The sequence below is a fragment of the Manacus candei genome, unplaced genomic scaffold (genome assembly GCF_025592945.1).
Source record: "Manacus candei isolate 608988 ecotype Guabito, Panama unplaced genomic scaffold, ASM2559294v1 h1tg000018l, whole genome shotgun sequence".
NCBI classification, from domain to species: domain Eukaryota; kingdom Metazoa; phylum Chordata; class Aves; order Passeriformes; family Pipridae; genus Manacus; species Manacus candei.
Window position 1 is genome coordinate 12,813,989 of NW_026138066.1, and position 21,026 is coordinate 12,835,014.

Here is a 21,026-nt window from a genome sequence, read left to right on the forward strand (position 1 = left end):
ATCAGAAAATGGGAACAGCTGCTGATGGCCAGCAGGCATGGTGACAGGAATCCCCTGCATCCTTCAGGTCCACCACATTTAGCCACCCATCACATTAACTTCTCTGCTCAACCTGTGTCAGTGCTGCACTACCCTTCTGTGAAAAACATATTCTAATATCCAAATTGAACTTCCCAAGTCACCATTTCTATCTCCTGTTACATCCTATCTATCCTTTTCAAATACTTGACTTTTACCACAGCAGTTAGGTTTTCATTTGGTGTACACCTGAGAGTGTAACTTTTCTACAGATTTCTATCCAATGTGCTAAAATCTACAGGTTTTTTCCCTTCATGTTTGTAAGATCTGGTCACTTAACTTGTGTTCACAATGCTAAAATATTGTCTGTAGCTTTACCTCCTACTAGGGTTTCTACAACTTTGCCTCATTTTCTTATTTCTAATCTTGATATAAAATAGATATAATTAATTCTGATATCAGTGTTAATATTGCCACATTAGACTTTTCAATTACACCACTTAAACAGAAAATTGCACCACATTTCCATTACCTGAGAGGCCTGGTGATGGCACCGAGGAATTTGGTGACTGCACAGTCCTGTTTGAAGGGGGTTTTGGCTGATTCTGCTCTGCAGTACCATCCTTCCTTACAGCATTGTCCAGTGTGATGTTTCCTGAACAATCAATCTAAAAGGTGGGGAAATGAGAGGAAGCAGTTAGTGTTGGAAGGGGAAAAAAACTCTCTCCAAAACAACAAAAACCCATGCCTCTGCCATAGTGTTATTTTGAAGGTGAAGACCAAAATATACTTCATCTAACTTTAACACCCAAAAGTGAGATGGTTTAAAACAGGTCGTCTTGCTTTCTCTAAAAAGCAAATGACATAGCCAAATCCAGACAGTGCTTCATTTTAAGATCAGATGATTCTGTAAGTGCCAATTTTTCTCCACCAGCTTCAGAGAAGGCTGTACCAGACAGGTGGCTTTCACACAATTAAGAGATGATTTTTTATCTCCACACCTTCTTTGGACACGCTCACATTATATACTCTAAAAAAGAATAACAAGCTATACACAAACTACCCATTAATCCACTAGTGTTTAACAGCACTGGAAGAACCTCAAAGGACACTCGATCCCATCTGTCCCACATACCTTCTGGATAGAGGCCACCCATATTGACTCAAAATGCAAACAGCAAACCAACACTTGTTCTTTCCTATGGCTCAAGCCAGATAACTGAACTTATTCAGGGGCTCCCAATTTACCATTTTAACTTTCTGTAAAAATTACAAATTCTGGTTTGATAATGAGGAATGACTTTTTGAACTGTTTGGTTTCTTCCAATACGTAGAGATAATGTTCCATAAGAAAACACCTCACCTTACTATCAGTTTTCTCAGTGGATACCTCACAAATCTACTACTTGCAAACATACTGACCACTGAAATTTCTATTTGTGAGCTAGAAGTATCCAAAGTGGATGCATAAGCCTTGGCAAGGTCAGCATATTTACAGTGATTTGAGCCATGTATCTTAAGAGCATAAATGCAACCATATACAAGTAGAAGAGTTCATAATACTGTGAACAAAAATGAGTATGCTAAAATGTGTCACAGACTCTGTAGTTTTATGACCATGGTGCATAGTTCACCTTTTAAACCTGATATATACTGTGTGACCCTGTACTCTATGTACTCCATTGTAATAAACAGAACACAGTTTATCAGTGAGGACAAAGCACAGGTGGCAGAAACAGGAAGGAACAGCAAGTTACCACTGGAAAACCATGGCATTTCAGATATCTATAAACCTTAGACCACAAAAAACAGGCTTGGCAATATTTGAAAGAATAAAAGTCAAGGGATTAAAACTCAACAGTTCCAACATGGATCTCTGACAAATATGTACCATTCAGAAAAACTATGAGAGAGAAGTTTAAGACAAGATGATCTTACGATGCTCCTTCTAGCACCAGCTCACAGGCATGTTAGAGGATATGTGAAGAAAAGAAGTACCAAAAAGAAAAGATATAAGGAATATATCCAGTATGCCAACCATTAATACTTGCCCAAGATAGCTCTTTCAATTAGTTAAAAATGTATTTTAAAAATGTTGACCATTTACCAGAAATACCATCAGCAAACTGGTGCTACCTATGGACACTGGTAAATGAAAGCTAAGCTAACACATTTTTGTTAGTATCATTACAGAGGCAGGGAAAAAATATGCAGCATCCAAATAAACAAGTCCAATTACAATCACAAACCATAATGTTATTTTTCTCAGCTGTCTTCCAAGAACAGCTCTGAATATTTCCAGCAACCCTGCCTGCATTGTTTTTTTCTCTACCTGCCTCATTTTGACAAAGAGAGTAAGAATTTCAGTTTATATGGTTTCTACTTCTCAGAAACATTAAGACCTATTTCAAAATAGAATCAATCCATCAAACATTGCTTCTATGTTACACTTACATCAGGGAGAGATGGTAGATTATAGGAGCTACCCACTGGGGAACTCAAATCTATCACAGGAGGACCACATGTCTTCCCATCACATCCAACGGCACTGGTGACTGTGGGGCTGGATGGAGTCGATGTTGTGCTGCTTGCAGTTGTAAGGGCTGTTGAAGTTTGTCCACTACTGATCTGCCACTAAAAAAAAGACAATAATCCACAATAAAACATTATTTTCTTTGCAACAGGTCACATCTACTGAATATACTAGTAAAACAAGCAGCTTAATTCAGGAAGCTGAATTCAAACATAAAATCCTGATATACTCTGAAGTTATCTCATCTCAAGAACCAATCTTGCAAGACAAGGAAGGGAAGATGACAAGTAGTTGAAAACTATGAATAGAAGAAATGAATGTAAATTCTTAAATTCAAAGTTATACTTCAATGCTAAGTATCTATTAATATTTTATGCTGCATTGACAGTGTTGTGGGAAAAATGTAACAGTTTTTGTGAAAAAAAAAAGTATTACAGGTAATAGGCTGAATGCACAACTGCTTCAGCATTTTACTAAGTAAACAGCTACAGTGTCAGTGATTAAGAATTTGAAATGCTGACTGGATCTCTACCCACATATACATTTAACAACATGATATGAAGTGCACTGTCAATTCAGACTAAATTTCTTTCTCATTTGGATGTATGCAGTTTTCAATGACTTTAAGAGAATTTCATGGCTACCCATGGTAGGTAAAATTTGACTGCCCTCAATTCCTGTTTAGTCATTCTATTTACTGGTCTCTAGTTTCAGAAAGGCATTACCAGATGAGAATTCTTTAAAAGCTTGCAGACAGGCAAATTTTATTTTCAGAGGCACAGAATAGAAATGACTTAGTTTTTGTTCCTATAGGTTCTTCTAGATATTGTACCGCTTTCTTCAATTTAGTTGGAAATAGTTCTCTGACATCATAAGCATTGCAAACATGAACGGTATTACACCACTTTTCAGGTCAGAGATTTGTTTGATCCTTCCCTGCTTACCTCTAGTGACATGATTTTCTCTTTCCTTCCATGTACCCAAAATTCTTGTGTTAATATGCTGTTTAATAAGGATGAGCCTTCCTAAACATCCAGAAAACATATGATGTGGTTTTACTTCTGCCCCAGTTCAGCTGCTGATTAGTCGGCATTGATCAGTCTTAGCAGAGGTGACACAACTTTGGTCTTTCTCTTCTCTTCTCTCCTCACCTGTACAAGTTCAGATTTGCCATACTTGTGGCTGCTTCAGATTTTTAGTTAAAGGTTTTACCTGGTTCCTGGTGAAGTCACTAACATCAAGCTCAACTGGGATTTTCTTTTTCTATTCAGTGACTGCAGTGTGCAGACCATGGTCATGCTAAGTTTTGCGTAAGAGGTCAGAAACCACAGTAACAGCAAACAAGGGAATAAAACACCTACACAGCACACACAGTGGATCACTTTCATAACGCTTCAGCTGCTTAGAACTGTCAAAATGAAAGAAATTTGACAGTTTCCTCATTAAGAAAACTGTGGGTATCTTGTCATAGAGAAAAAATTCAGTCTCTGTTCTAACTGAAAAGCACTCTAGAAGCACAGTATGAAAGATGGTAAGAAGCATATTTAATGTTTCATTTCTACACAGCGAGTGAAAAGGGATAGAACCTCTACCTGTTTTATAGCTTGCTGTGCCAAGAATGCCATTTGCAATGGGTTGGGCTTTATTGCTTGCCTTGGTAGGTTCTGATTTTGGGGAAATCTCATCTGTTGTGCAGGAAGAACTGAACCATTGGGCTTGGGGCTTTGATTCTGAAAATGAATCAAGCGCGGAGGTGCCTGCATAAAAACAAAAAACCAGTTCTGCAAGTTAGCTGATATCTATTCAATGTTCCAGGTATTTTTTACTAAGTGGTCCTTTTGAACCTCTGCAAATTTCACAAATTATATGCAAACAAATAGTACCACACTATTTATCTGAATGATCACAGAACACATTGATTTTCAATGTTAAAACCAAAATCTAGTAGATAGTTTTGAATTATTCTGATGTAATAAAGACAGATCACAAGAGCCAGTGACAGTGTTTCCAGCTTTGAAAGTTATGTGGGAGAATCACTGCATAATATGCAAAATAGACATGGAAAAAACATTAATGACGGATTCACTTTTTGATCATTTGACCAAAATGCAAAAAGGTAGCTCAGCACTCTATAAGGCTGGATACTCTATGATTTTTTTTTAATGAATAAACATAGGCCAAGTGCTACCACACATTTTCCCAGGCACATTTAAAATGCCCATTCAATTCTCAGTAAAGAAAATGTTCCCTAACCCACCTAAATAGCCATGTGCTGAAGATGAAGCTATCTGAAATTATGTATCTAGATTTAATTTTTCTTTTTTTTTCCCTATCTTACCTTACTTTCTCCTTCAGTGCAGTGGAAAAAAAGAGACTCTTCTCTGGAAATAATCATAATTTACCTGATGAGAAGCAGGAGGTTGCTGCATGGCTCCTGGCATTCTTGGATTTGGTAAAACTACTGGACCTGCTCTGCGTTGAGCTTGCTGTCGCTCAGCCATGACCTGGCTGAGCATGTGCTGGAGTCGGAGCTGAGCTAAGCTTATCTGTGTTGGGAACTTAGATAGCTGGTTTGAAGGTAAGCTGCCTGGTGGCTGTAAGTTTGGTTCCGTCACAGGGCTCTTGGGCACATGTGGTGGGGTTTCTTTATCTTCAACTACTAAAGAACCTATTTGAAACAAAATAAATAAAATCAGTGGCAGTTAGAAGAAATGCTATTTTTCATAATTAGATCCTTTTATAACATGCGGTCACCACTCGTTGTAATGTAAAGAATGGATAAACATGAGATAAGAGACTCCATTTGTTTTGCTTGTTCCCCTGGAAAAAAAGGTTGCATTTTATAGTAAACTGTCTTCTGCTGCAGCCTCCTCTATACAGTGGTTTCTGGGAAGGTGTCCTGGCCTGGCCAGAAGAGCAAGGAAGTGAAATTTCAATGGAAAAGGGTATCCTGATCCAATCATCTGATAAAAAGATTTAACTGTATCATAAAGCCTAAAGATATTGTGATCCTTTTTGGCTTCTGAGTCAACATCATGGATATTGAAATACTCAAATATTCAAAGGGTATTCTCAAGTGCTATACAGCACCAATTCTAGGATGTGATGGGCACCTTCCAGGAGATGTTTTATGTCTCCACTGACTTAGAAGGAAATTTGACTAGACAAGTAACTTTTAGAGATTAATGATGGGTGAGAGATGTTATCTGAAGATATATATAGTGTGATTACACCAAACTCACACAAAATTCTGGCTACCTCATCCAAGAAACATGAATTCCAACCAGAATAGAGTTTGTTTGATTCAAGGAAATAGCCCACCGCTTGTAGAGGAAAAGACAATTTCTTTCTTTAAAACAGAGTGAAGGAGAAAAAAATATGGTCCAAGACTAAGAGTTAAAAAATTCCAATGACCTGTGGAAGGCTGCACAACAGCTTTTCAATACAAGTGGGAGATAAATATCTCATACTCCCTTCTCACCCAGAGATTTATAGTTGCTTCCCAGGAGAGTTCATCTCATGAGGCAGATGCACCACATGACAGTTGGTAAATCCCTATTACGTAACAATTTGAAATCACTCTGCCACTCCTCTTCTTATATCCATGAGTCCTCATCTGTGGATCCTGTGCAGTCTAGCCTGACTCAGTTGGGGATAGATTATCTGAAGGGGGAGGAAAATTCTTGCATTTTATACTCCTTTTTTTCATCCCAAGAGCTGAGAAACTGTGCATGTAGCATCATTCTACTTTCCCATCTAGCCACAGGCAGAGAGGGAGCATAGCCAACACACTGTGGTGCAGAAAAGGGCAACAAGGCAATGTCAATAACACTGATTTCATACTGACATCTGTCAATTTTGGTGTTGCTTAAGTTTTAGTCATGATTGTACCACATCAGTCATTAACAAAAGTATTAAATATGGTAAACACAATGGAAAACCCCCACCAACCTTTATTAAGTCTGTAACAGGTCTAGTCAACGTTAAAGTGAACAGGGAAAAATGCAGCAGGTTCATTAAATAAACATATGCAAAAAAAGAGTCCCTAAACCAAACACAAGAAAAAGTCAACTCATGACAAACATCACCTCAGTTAAGCAGCAGTTCATAGCTATCACCACAGACCTTGACAGTTCGTTTCTGGAAAAAAGTTTCACTTTCAATTCCTTTCTCAAAGACAATTATTCATAAAAAAGGAACTTGGGAGAATTTCCCTGCTGCCATCCAATGTCCTCATGTCTGGGAAAAGGAGCTGGTTTGCCTCAAAGTACTGCCAACTTTTTTTCTCTGACTTTGTAGAGAAATGTACATTTGCACCTCTGTACCTTGGTAGAGCACTTTCTGATGAGAGGCAGACAAGGTCCCACAGGTATCTCATAAAGCCTTCTGCACATGACAGAAAAACAAAAATGCCCATCAAACTAACAGTGGAGAGAGAAAGGAGCCATGACAGCAGTCAAAATCCTAAAAGACCTCTAAGACCCTTAATTCCTGCTTCTAAGCTTGTTGAGTTCCTAGGGTGCTTTATCTTCTTGGCTGACAAACTGTCCAGTGGAAAAGGACCTGGGGGTGTTGGGCAACAACAGCTGAACATGAGCCACCAGTGTTCTCAGGCGGCCAAGAAGGCCAATGGCATCCTGGTCTGTGTCACAAATAGCAGGGGAGTCAGCAAGACCAGGGGAGTGATCGTTCCCCTGTACTCAGCACTGGTGAGGCCACACCTCAAATCCTGTGTTGAGTTCTGGGCCCCTCACTACAAGAAAGACATTGAGGAGCTGGAGCTTGTTCAGAGAAGGGCGATGGAGCTGGTGAAGGGTCTGGAGCACAAGTTTTATGAGTGGCTGAGGGAGTCGGGGGTGTTTAGCCTGGAAAAAAAGGAGGTTCAGGGGAGATCTTATTGCTCTCTACAACTACCTGAAAGGAGGCTGTAGTGCAGTGGGGGTGTGTCTCTTCTCGCAGGTAACAAGTGAGAGGAAAAGAGGAAATGGCCCCAAGTTGCACCAGGGGAAGTTTAGATTACATCTTAGGAAAAAATTCTTCATGGAAAGGGTTGTCAAGCATTGAAACGGACTGCCCAGGGAAGTGGTGTAGTCACCATCCCTGGAAGTTTCCACAAAATGTGTGGATATAGCACTTGAGGACATGGATTAATTGTGAACTTGGTGGTGGTGCTAGGTCGACAGTTGGACTTGATAATCTTAAAGGTCTTTTCCAAACCTTAACAATTCTATGATTCATTAAACTCAGGCTTTCAGGCAGTCACACAAGCAGGTTAATTGCAAAGCTTCCTGGTCCTAGAAATCACCAGTATAATAAAACCCTAGCAGCAATTTATAGCTGTAAGAAAAAATGTAAAGACCAGTTTAGAGACGAGCTCAAAATCTATTATGTTAATAAAGACTAAATACTTTTGCAACTCTGTTAAAAACGCGCTTCCTCCTGAATTCCACCCCATAACTTCAGGAAAGACCATATAAAAGCCATACAACTGCCAAAAATTAGTGTTCTCTTCCCTGTCCTTCTGTTTTTCTTTGGCATTTTCCCCCTTGTCTTCATCTCAGTTTTCCAAGGCTTATTTTTTGGCATGACAAGGGAGCAAACGAACACTGGACATTAGGAAAAGGTTCTTCACTGAGGGTGTGGTCACTGGAACAGACTCCCCAGGGATGCAGTCATGGAACCAAGCCTGCCAGAGTTCATGCAGCCTCTGGATCATCCTCTTAGTCATATGGTTTAGTTTTAGGTAGTCCTGTGAGGAGCAGACGTTGGATTCCATGATCCTTATGGATCCCTTTCAACTTGAGATACTCTATGATTCTATATTATGTTGCTGCTATGGGTTTGAGCTTGGGAGGATGGGACTGAATAGAAGAAAGGGACGAAAGATGCAGAATGAGACTGAGTTCTGGAACCCTTTCTCTTAGGATATGAAGTAGGGTTATAGACTGTGTTCCTTGTTTCAGAAGCCCAAAGTTACCAGAAAGTTGATCAGAAAACTGAAAGTTGTCATTTTCACCATCTCATGTACCATTCAAGGAAGGTAAGTTTGTTAATACTTTATCATAAGCATCCATAAATAGTAATTTTTCCCATGCAATCCCCTTTAAATGTTTCCTACAAGTAAGGAAATAAATTTAACACAGTAAAATGAGACATGAATAATGCAGAACCTATTTTCACAAAAAAAGAAAGTTGCTTTAAAAATAGGATCAAGACACCAAAGGGCTAATAAAAATTTATCATACCTAGATTGAAAATATTTTGAGCCCAGAAGCTTGGATCACAGTGAAACTGGATGGTATTGTTAGTCACTGGTGAAGGATCACACCTTGCTCGGAGAAGATACCTCAGTCGATACGTAATCTAGAACAGGAACAAAAACTCCTTTGTGGCCAGAGCCATGATTCTGAACAGCACACACACATGCACACACACACAAAACAAACAAACCAACCAAAAAAAACCTCCTGAACAAGCCCCTGGAGAACTGAGGTTAAAGATAGAGACACTTGTCCAAGCTACAAATAAAGAGATATTTTTAGCATCTTTCCCTTATTCCTAACGTAGTTTTAAAAAGAAATCAACTACAGCCTCAAAACCCAAAAAAGTTCTTCCCTGTAGAAATACATATCCTCCCACAAACTTGGTCATTACATTCAATAACTTTAACTACTTGCAAGTGCAATACAGATTCACGTAACCATTGTTGTGGTTCCCCCCCCCCAAAATCTATATTTGCCCATTCATTTTTCTTTCAAAGAAAAGTATGCCATCCATTTGGCAACAAGTATCATGGCAGGGAATTTTCCTTTGTACTAGATTTAAGTTTTCTTCAGACAGCCAAAGAACAGATTTTTATAAAGTCTGTCTTTGAAAACTCTCAGATTCACAGATATTTTCAGATTCTCCCAATGCTTTTGTTCCAAAGGACTGGACTATGATTACACAATAGAATACTCTATCAAATGCTCAGTATTAATCTAGTTCCTAGAAAGAAAATGTTTTCTTGTAGTTGCTTCACTAGAAATATCAGGCACTGATATACAGAAATATAACAGGCACTGATTTTAGAATCACACACAGCAGACACAGAAACAAAAAAACTTGAGGAGATCAACACTTGTTTTCTTGAATGATAGATTATTTCCTGGAAAAGTTCAAGAGACATATTTAGCAAAATCATCCTAACTGTTTCAAATTATACAAGTCTATTGGGTTTTTCTGCAGCAGAATTTTATAAGAGCTTCCAGTTTACAAGTTTTTCTTTCAATTTTCGGCAGGACAGTTTAAAACCAGATAAACAAAATTAGCAAGACTTAAGTTTTATTATTGACCATGGGAAATTTTAAGTGCACTACTACTATTTTGAATATAGGTTTATTAGGATTTCTGTGTACGCTACCAGAATCAAGTATACGGCACTATAGAAATTCTAATCATTTGTCCCATTACCAATACTGGTAGTTCTTGTCATAGTTTGCTCCATTATTTTCCTATTACTGTGTACACACATATAACTGTAGATAAATTCATGACTAGACTAGTTACCTCCTGTTAGCAGTAGTGGTAGCTAACAAGTGTTTAGTTTGTTTTGGAGAACTAGGCTGGTAAACTGTCTTACTGCAAGCAGTTTAGTGTGCTATTTCCCTGAAGTACAGCCTCTGAGCTGTAACACTGCACTTAAGTCTGATGGGCATTCCACCCTCCTGGTTTGAAGTGGTTGGATATGCCAGAGCAGAAGTCTCACGTGTTCCTCTATGCATCACTGTTCAGGACTAGATTTTTCCAGATGCCCACAGACAGGTGAGCTACTCAATTCCCAAGTAACACCACCTTTCTAAAGCTCAATTTGTTATTTTGAAAAATATTTCACACTTGGTGAGGCTTTATAGACTGGATGGTCCTTTTCTTCAACTGCATAATGTTTATATAATTAAGATGCCTTCAACGCTACTGGTTTTCTTACCCACATAGGAGAGTCTTTGTGGCAACACTAAGCAATTATATCAACATGACTCAGTTTGATGTCCTTTTTCTCTATTCAGTTAAAAAAATACGACTTACTGAGGCAATATAAGGCAGGCAAGTGAATTTAACTACTTGGTGTTGATAAAACCAAGTAATATTCCACTATTTGCTATAGCCCGCAGTATCAACAAAGGATATCAAAAAAAAGAATAAATCACCACAAAAACCAACAAAACTCTCAAAACCCACAAAATCCTCTGGCAGGTTCTCAACTAAGCAATGAGAAAATAAGAAAAAACTCTGTGAGTCAGTTATGGGAACTGGTAAAAACAAATCTAGCATCTTTCCTCCACATAGTCACAGGTTTCTGTTACCAGGCTAGTACAATCTAGTAATCTTTGGACAGATCATGGTCAGCATTTGTTTTGTTTTTTATTTTGAATCTTCTGGGATTTCTGTTCACTCTGAGGAGTCAGCTTAGTGAGAGCACATGCACTCAGATCCCAAGTGTCATTATAGTAATGAAATATTTAGCTTTGCAAATGTTTGCATGGACAAACAAAAGCCTCAGTTTCATTTTTATACATTCTGTAAAACTTTCAGTGGGAGATGAGTCTGACAGAACAAAAAAATACAGTAATTTTTGCATTAAAATGCTAGATATCAGACACTGTGATTTATACCAGCTTATAAGCTTATAACTTTGAAGCTGTAGCAATTACTGAAAAGAAGTGCAGTGATGACGTAGGACACACAACTTTTTTTCCCAGTGTTTCAGGGCTTCATAGTTTTCAACCCACTGAAAAGGAGTTGCTCCTACTTCTGCAGACCTACAACAATTCTATGGCAGTCTAAGAGGAGAAAATCATGACCAGAGAGATAATTTATTACAAATATTCTGTGTTTATGTTTAAGAGAAAACCCTGAAAAACTATATATAAATATTCCAATTAGTAGAAAGTCATTAAAAGTTCTAATCCCCTAGTACTACTGACAAACATGGGTATCTGCCTAAACCATAGTCTCTAAGTAAATGGAGAGAGCTATCTTCCTAACCTTACCAAGCGTTTGCTGTACAAGAGTGCTGTGCTGCTCCCGCTGGAAACTGCCCATTTGGAAAAATTCATGACATGTTCCAGCTGTTTAGAGAGACCTGCCACTTCCTGTTGTTGCTGTAGAAGTTTCATCTGATGCTCTTTTGCCAGAGTCTGCAAGTAGAAAAGCAGTTCCAGTCAAAGGGTTCAACTTAGAGTTAACAGGTATTAGCTTTCACATTCGGAGTTCACAATGGTAAAGTGGTTTCACTTAGCTCTTCTCTTAGCTGCCCCCTGATGTAGCCATCAAACAGAAAAATCAGTATAAGTTTATTCAAGATATCAGGACTTTCTGTGCTAATTCCCATTTTCTCTCACAACACATTTTCATATATATACGTGTGTGTGTGTGTGTGCGTGTGTGTCTCCATACACACACACGTTTTAAAACTGGAGGTAATATTTTTCTAGGCATTCATTCTAGACAATTCTATGCTGTGATTTGCTATCAGATTGGTGAATTTATGAACATTTCTGATGGGAACACTTTTCATATATGATGCATAGAATTATGACTTGCAAAAGCACGGAGAAAGTAACTGGGGTCCTCCACCAAAATCCCACTTGCTCAAGTTGCTTGTACAGAACATCCCTCCACCTTGGAATTGTGACAGGACATGCACAGGGGACTAGTGCTAGAAATGTTTTTTATTTTAATGTGAATACATAGAAAAAAAATATTAAAACTGACATTTTTGTTTCTTAGAAATGAAATTACCTCCAACTGATGCAGCAGAGCTTTTCCCTTTTTATTTATTTCTACCATCAGTGTAAATATGGCAACTTTAATATCCTGTTCCACCTGCTTTTGATTCTGATTCACTTCATGAATTCTGTAAGTAGACAGAACAGAAAATAATGTTCTTTAGCTCACAAACCCACCCTCTACATAGGATTAAAAAAAAAATCTGTTGCTGAGACTACAATATTTCTCGGTCATATGCACCAATTAATACATATATCATCAGATACTTATAGTCAGGAAAATTACTAGGAGAAATAAAAAGAGCAAGTAAGTGACCTGTGATAAAATTAATTAACTGGTGGCAAATTCTAATGCCATAAGTCTGTAAAATTACTGACATCTGTCACTGATAAAAATTAAATGCTCATTGTAGTTGAAATTCTTGATTTTCAGTTGTTTGGCACATTTCTGGAATGGTCCATGGCAATCAAAACTGCTTAAGTCTAATTTCCATCTAATGCAGAATGGCACTCCACTACAGACAAAACCAGCAGATTTTCTAATTTCAACAACAGTGCTCCAACTCCTAACAGCAAAGTAGAATCTTATATTGTGAAAACCTCTACTGCCAAGATGAAGGAAGAGTTCAAGTTGCACTCGGCATCCTGTACTGTGTTGAATCTCCCTGGGTACTGCTGCCTCTGAACTCTGCTGAAGGAGCAGTCACAAAGATTGCATTTCACAGATTTATTTTTCTCCTAGTGATGCCACAAAAACTCGGAATAAAAGAACTGCTCAGAGACTTTGCATCTTTAAGCAGCAAGGTATTTGTTTATTGCAACACTGGGAGCAAGGTGGTTCCCACCACACAAAACTTGCTCAGCCTGAAAGTGCAACTTATGCTATCTTGTATGCTTTTAAGTACATAGTTACATCCCATAACATACATATTAATAAGCAGACTAGTCTCTGGGCGGAGACTTTCCAGAATCTTCTTTGGTGCATGCACAGTCTTTCACTGTGGTGGTTGACAGTGAGCCTTCATCTCTCTGGTGGTCACCACGTTGTCTTCCTTGGGGCTGAACTTTTCAATTTTCTTTGTTAGGTGACCCAGATTCCTCAAGCTTGCAAAATCCTGGCTCTGAGCCTCCAATATCTACTTTAAACACCTAGTTTACCTGATTTATTACCTTATGGTCTACATCCTAGCATTTTTTCTATAATAAAACTTTGGTCCAGTAAACAGAACAGAACAAGACAATGTTCTTCTAGCAAAGCAGGCAGAACAAATATTAGGCAGTTACCTTCTCCTGGCTCAGCACGGCAAGGTGTTTTACCAACTAAGACAAAACTCCTTTTGCACTTTGCTCTGCCATCACTAGGTTTGTAGTACCGAATGAACAAAGCCCCAAGCTCAAAAGTATTACATAAATGTTCAAATATGTGGCACAAGCATTATGAAAGCATGAGTCATAACCTTTCACTTTCTAAGAGGGATCTACACTAAGAAAGTAAGTGTGCTGATGGTGGGGAAGCATTTAAGATTGCCTTCTACAGTCTTTATTGCATAAGTTGTTCTGTTGCACCCAAGCAACTGCTGCCCATCAAATCCACAGGCTGAGCAGAAGAGTTACCTAACACAACCAAGCACACTGAACCAGTCACCACAGTGATCTGAAGACTTTAGAATTTCTCTTTCTGGAAGAATAAAAGGCCAGAGGTACAAAACACACTAATTTAAACATTTCAAGAAATTACAGTGTATGTAAATTGCCCTCAGTCAGTTTTAACCTCAAAATCTGATACATACCTGTTTTGGATCTGTTTCCCTGTATATTTTATGTATTTAGTCTTCTCCATCAATTTGGTGATTAGTGTCTCAATGATCACTTTCTGGTTCTGAAAGGCTTCTTCTATAAACTGGTACCTGTAGTAAAAACCATTGGATATTTACACATGCAAAAGGTGTGATATACTTGCTAAAAAGCAGAGTGCCTTACAAAATCTTTAACTGAAGAAAGGTGCTGCTCAAGTCCAAAATTTAACTGTCATCATGGAAGCAAATGTCGGCAAATGCTGATATATTTTATTTATAGTATATTTGATTCTATAGTCTATTTCCTGTAATACCAGGGGCAGAGTTTATGATTTTCATAAATATGAAAGAATATTGTGTGACCATGGCCTAATTTTAATAAAAGAAAAATTAATATTTTGATGTAGTCATCACTTTGAACGTGAAAAAACATGTAAGCTATTACTTTGTGCAAGAAAAGGATGTAGAAACAGAAGAGAGATTGCTGAGTTGGCAGAAGTTTTAATTTCAAATCAAACATTTTAAATCAAGGAACCGATTTTAAATTCAGGAACTGAAACATTTTAAATCAAAGAACTGAGATCATCAACAATTTGAGAAATAAAAGGAATATAAATCCTAAGAAAAGGAGAATGCAAGAGGAAGACTGCAACTCTGCAAGAGCAATGTTTAGCCTGTTCCAAGGAGCAACAGTGGCCAACCCATTGATGCTCACCTGGTCAGGCAAGCAAGCTTTTTGGGTGGTTGCATAAAGTATAGCGAGCATATCAGTATTTAACCAGAGTGCATCTGTCCCAGACCACTTCTGTATGTTTTAACCAGCAAGACTTTTGTCTTGTACTCAGAAGCTGTATATAATTCTGCATTTCAGTTTCTGTGACCAGTAAGAGATGACCAAACAACAGCAACACAAAGATTTGAGTGTTATAAATAGTGTTGTCAAAGTACAGTTTAGCCAAACTGTAGGTTTATTCTTCCTTTGGAAGAGCTCTTCAGAGCTCTTCACAGAAAAAATTTCCCATTTGCTCCATTCTGAGACTGTTTGGTAATGTTCTGTTATATAACCATCTTGTTGAAGGACAAATTGAGAAATTACACAGAAGTGTATAGTTGCATAACACAGCCCCTGTGCTTTCTAAGGACTCTCTGAAGAGCTGCATAGCAACAAATTCTATCCAAATAACTTGACAGTAAAAGAAAGGTCTTGTGTTTAAGTCACCAGACTAAAAACTGGAGGAATTAGGTTTCTTTCTAGACTAACACACACTCATCAGGCACATTCTTTTGGATACAATCTCTGTTTATTTGTCAGCTTCATTTCCAAGCAGAAAATTTTACTTTGCACTTTTTTCACCTGACTGTATTCCATACAGTTAGAACTCCAATCTGCGTCAAGCTATCTCCCTATAAGTGGGATGCATAAAACACATGCTTTGCTTTGATACCTGTGCTCTTTGTGCTCTAGTAACTGACAGTCTCGGCAGGTCAGCTTGTCACAGGTTTCACAATACAACTTCAGCTGCTCCTTTTTGTGATAAGGGCAAAACACTGGTCGCTGACTGGTCACGCCAACCGCCTCTGTTGAATAAAGGAAGATGTTAGCCAGTCTCCTAAACTTATCAAAGATTTGCATTCTCCTGGTTTTTCTTACCATATTCTTCCCCTAGATGCTACAAGTGTGTATCAGGCCACCTAATCGAGAATATAACAGTTGTAAGCCTAAACTGCAATGTCTCGCTCTTGCTCCAGCATGGAGCTAGCACCCTCTCTCATGGAAAATGTCTAGAACCTATTACCATAATCTATTATGGTCTCATAAAACTATTTAAAAAAAGGAGTTGCCAGTACTGCTGCAGCTGCAAAACACTGCATGACTGGAAGTTCCTTTCTCAAATGGAGATGAGGAGATGGCTGACTTAAATCATGCTCTGTTTTCTTTCTCAGTTGAACTGGTGAAAGGAGGGTTGAGGATATCAAGACACAGGCATTCAAAAGTGTAAAACATACAGAATGTAATAAGCAGGAGTTACTAACTTCCTTTCAGGACCCCCTTCTAAGTAGGTGAGGGATCTCTCTTCAGTTTCTAGCGAGTAAATATTACAGAGCATAGGAAACACCACCAGATCATAGAAATTAAATCTGTTCTTTAAAACAATTTAACCAACAAAGTCTAATTTCCTGAGAGTCAGGTTGGGCACCCGAGTTCATGAGGATTATATGGCCTGTAGGGAAAACTGGTTTCACGCAGTAGCACATCGTTCACTGCAGATCAGTAAGATCTTTTTTTCGTACCCATTCATCTACTTATTTGCAAGAAATCTGGAAGAAGTTATTTTCAGATCTGCATCCTTCAGGGAGGCCTGAATGAACTGAGACTATTCCTACCACCAAGTCACATTCTGCCTAACAGTCCATCAGCCACTTTTACCCACTACTTCTGTCCTTTCCTGAAAATACACTCAGTACTCACTTTTTGACTAACTCCATGTGAAAGTAGGATACAGAATACAGTGTATATCTTCAAAGTATCATGGAGGAAGATACCTTTTGAGCAACAGATTGCAGAACTTCAATCCCACATTATATATAAAATTCACCCTATGGGTGGAATGACAATGCATCTCTATTATAGTGCAAATATTTAAAATAATATATAATAATTTATAAACATCACACAAAAGTTCATATATTTACAAGAAAAAGCATGCAAGTCCAATGGATGCATTAGAACTGGTAAAGTGTTTGTCAACATCCTAATATGTTTATTATTGTTCTACAATGTCACTAAAAGACAAGAAATAATGGGAAAAAATGGAAACAAAACAGGTTCTCAGTGAAAAAGTAGTACAACCTTTACTACTACAGAACAGCCAAGATTCTCAGGGAGACTGTACTGTACACCACATTCACCACTGTTGGTTCCCAAGGCCCAAAGAGATAAAACCCAGAGCAACTTGAACTGCTCTGAGCTGAATGCTTTAAGCAGGAGGCTTGACTTGATATCTCCTGAGGTCTCTTTCAGCCTCAATCATCCTAGATTCTACTAAGGAAAAATACCCCAATTCATAGTGTACTTCCCTTTCATTTCTAAGGCAAAATATGTCAAACTTAAAAGATATTTAGCTAAAACATGAATTCTGGCACACTTCATTGCTAACTGGGTATGCTGAAAAAACACAATCTATTAGTGCTCCTTTTGCTGCAGAATACAACAATAAAGTTCATATAAACCATCTGGTAGACCTCTAGATAAACTAGAGGAGCCAAATGCCTAAAAAAGTATTTTCTGCAAGTGATCTCTAAAGTCTAGAAAATACTTTGCAATCACTCCAGGTGAGAGATAAAATCTATGTAAAAAAAAATTCCTACAAAAAAACAACCTGTAGGGTTTTCTTATAACTTTACAGCCTATCTGACAGGAAAAAACTGACAGAAAAACAGCTTTCATAGTCCCAGCCTTAGTGAAGTCTTCCTATTCAGTAGCTATGTTCTAATGCATCTAACGCTTGAAATAACTTTTCTCTTTTGTTAGTAGCATCAATTAAGAGATCCACTTAGATGGAGATTCAAAGAAACACCATAATTTCCTCAAATGATTGCAGCCTTTAGCAACAAAAATTGAAATAAGTGACTGGAAGGTAGGAAACTATGAAAACATATCCACTACCAGCCAGAAAAATAAAATGGTTCCACTAATTCATATGCACCAAAGGGCTATATCAAAATGAATCTGTCCTTTTACATTTACTAGGATTCAGGAATACAATTTTTGAAGTGTATCACTTAAAAAAAAAAATGTGGTGGTCCATTACAGTTTTTCCAGTGCACACATGCATTCTTTGGGAAATTATAAATCAAGTGTGTTACCTGGAGATACTTCCTCTTTCGTCCTCACAGTATGATCCTTCGTAAATTTAACCCTCTGGTGAGCTCTGATGCAGGTCTTGCACAACCATTCTACACATTCCACACAAAAACCATGCGCTTCTGCATTGTCTTCACAGCTTGTGCAGACCTGACGAGAGGAAGGAAAGGTAGCTGTTAAAATAAGTTTGGAATATACATACAAGCTATTGTTCATACATCATCAGTGCACTTTTACAGTTTTGTGAGAACAGTAAAATTAGAATGGAAAACTGCCCGAGGTACAGGAACACTATAAATAACTGCATAAAAGTAACTGAATGTGACTTTTTAAAGAAAGAGGTCATTTTGTTAGTGTTACTCTAAAATCTTGACCTGACATGATAAAAGTCAAACCACTACTTTCTGCCAGTCACTGCACCCTTAGAAGCCATACAATGTTTACTATATGCAAGATGCTGTTGGGAAATATTTACTAATGACAGAACATGATCAGCACTCCTCTGATTTTAGAAGCCTCTCTCAGCTCACACAGCAGCTTTAATTTCAGTTTCTGGTCCCCTGCTTAGAGTTTCATGAAGCACACACAGCAGAGTTCCTCTCAAGAATCTCTGCATCACCACTTAAAGACAGTATTCCAGTTAGGTTTATCAGAAAAGCTACTCTAGAACAGATTTGCAACCAATGCATAATAATTTTCAAACTGTGGTCTGTTATTCCTGGGGCTCTTTGGACTTAACCCAAGAGATCTAGGAAAAAAAAATTAATTCAGGAAAACAAACATGACAGCAGACCAAAACCTCTCTGCCCAGAGTCAATACGCCCACAAGAAAAAATTGCTATGGAACCACAATTTGAACAACACGTTGAAAATTTTGAATGTTATACAACACCATTTCACATGTTCATAACATTATTTCATTTTTTACTCCTCCTTTACAATGCCTCTGTAGTCCCACCTTCAAGGGGATTTTGGTAGTAAAAAATAGCAAACGTGCTTATGCAGATACTGTTTAGGTAACTACCACCCATTTCTGTCAACATGGAGCACTGCTGCAAACCAAAGCCTCAAGGTATCTGAAGACTGCAATATCCTACAGGTCACAGTGACAGAATTCTGCTTGCAGGTGCAAAAAGAAGAAAATTTTAGATTTTAGTTTTGCTTTCAGTTTGATTAAAAAAACCCCAACGAAACAACTTCTGCACCCACACAAGGTAAATACAGATTAAGTCAAAGAGGAAGCAAATATTTACATCCCATGTAGATAGAAAATACATATGTAGAACTATGTCCCAGTTTCCCCTTCAAGAAAAAGAGGAAAATTAGCACAAAACTTGCCTTAAGCCACATAGCAAGTTACTGACAGAACTGAAATTTGAATATAGAAGTTCCAGATTCCCAATGCTGTGTTTATTCTTCTGGATCATGTTTCCTCTTAAAGCAATTATCTTCTGAGAAATGAAGTTACAACACAAGGGTTGTTGACCCCTCTTGTTGTCACTAGGAGTTTGAAGCAGTTTCTTTTCATTAAAGGTGACCTGCAAAGGAGAAAAAATTGGGCTTGTGCCCCTTTCTCTGTTTCTTTACAAAAATGAGGCCTGAAAGTTTTATTTTTCAAAATAATATAATTTTTTTTATCTTCTCCTTGATTTTTCTTCCCTCTCTTCTCTTAGCAAATAAAAATTCTTAGTCCTATCCAGACTACTAGACTAGGGAGAAATACCAAGGTCCACACATCACAAATAAAGGTCTAGAAAATGGAAATAAAGCCATTAAAAGAAGTGAACTGTAATCAGGATATTGAAAACTTTTACTTGCTGTCCTAATTTCAGCTGTTTTTTGTTTTTTCTTAGCGGCTGGTACAGTGCTGTGTTTTTGGATTTATTATGAGAATAATATTGATAGCAACAACTAGAACATCATTGTGGTAAGTAGTGCATATCCAAAGTCAAGGACTTTTCAGCTTCCCAGGCTCTGTATATAAACTGTGGGAAGTTGGCTGGGAGGGACTGGGCTGGGCATTGGTCAGTGGGTGGTGAACAATTTTACCAAGTATCGCTTGTCTGTCTCGGATTTTATTCCTCTCTCTCTCTCTCTCCCCCCTCACCTTCCATTACTACTTCTACTACTATTATTATTATAATTATTTAATATTACTTTATTTCAATTATTAAATTGTTCTTAGCTCAACCCACAGTTTTACCTCCCCCCCAATTCTTCTAACCATCCCACTGAAGGTGGGGGGTGGGAAGTAAAGCAAAGTGAGAGGCTGCATGGTACTTGATTGCCAGCTGGGGTTAAACCACAACACTTGCTATTAACCCTTTAATTCAATAACATTTGGGGGGGGGGGAAAGAAAGAAAAGTATTCTTGACTCAGCACAGTTTCCTGGGAAAAAAAACTCGGAACAACAAGTATCACTGAGGCATTACTTCAACATTACATTCTGTCTGGCAGAAACTCCCATAAAAGAAATTCCCTCCTTTTGTCTTAGGTGTGCCAATGCAACCCTCTGCAAGAATGTGGTGTAAAACCAGATTGATTACATCACTGGAGCCCAGGGCTCAGTTACATCAGCACTGCTGACTGGGCAAGTGAACTGACTGGGCAAGATGAGAAAGTTTTCAAATCGGTCTTTTTGCCAGAGAGGTATGATTGTGCTGTGTCCCCAGACAGCCAGAAGTGCAAGTCGGAGTAGAGAATAACAGACTGGATATTTGGTTTTCTAGTGTAAAAAGACCAACAGTGAAAACAAAATAAGCAAAGAAAAAAAAATGTCTTTCAGGCATTCTTTAAGTCAAAGAAGCAAAATAAAGGGAAAAAAAAGGGAAAAAAAAAGGCAGGAACCCAAATAAAAAACAAACAATCAAACAAACAAAACCCCCACAACTGCCTTTCCAGGTCACCTTTGGCACAATTAGGCAGATGAACTTGCTACATGCCAGCGCATTTAAATAAGTTCAAAGAATTTTTTAAGTTAATTCATTCTTTCTAGATTCCAAGAGTTTTGTCTATTTTCCTTTTTCAATATGCTTTATTGTTCTGT

The 21,026-nt window shown here is 38.0% G+C and overlaps 1 protein-coding gene across 1 annotated transcript in view; it reads right to left on the reverse strand.

Annotated features, from left to right (window-relative positions):
- Nucleotides 1-21,026, reverse strand: part of TRIM24 (tripartite motif containing 24) — a 58,209-nt gene that overhangs the window by 10,646 nt on the left and 26,537 nt on the right. Inside the window, exons 3-12 of the mRNA XM_051784686.1 lie at nucleotides 17,982-18,129; nucleotides 15,560-15,692; nucleotides 14,109-14,225; nucleotides 12,332-12,446; nucleotides 11,581-11,727; nucleotides 8,797-8,914; nucleotides 4,954-5,219; nucleotides 4,144-4,308; nucleotides 2,473-2,652; nucleotides 551-686 (exon numbers count right to left, since the gene is read on the reverse strand). Of these exons, the coding sequence (XP_051640646.1) occupies nucleotides 551-686; nucleotides 2,473-2,652; nucleotides 4,144-4,308; nucleotides 4,954-5,219; nucleotides 8,797-8,914; nucleotides 11,581-11,727; nucleotides 12,332-12,446; nucleotides 14,109-14,225; nucleotides 15,560-15,692; nucleotides 17,982-18,129 (1,525 nt within the window). The remainder of the gene's footprint in view (nucleotides 1-550; nucleotides 687-2,472; nucleotides 2,653-4,143; nucleotides 4,309-4,953; nucleotides 5,220-8,796; nucleotides 8,915-11,580; nucleotides 11,728-12,331; nucleotides 12,447-14,108; nucleotides 14,226-15,559; nucleotides 15,693-17,981; nucleotides 18,130-21,026) is intronic.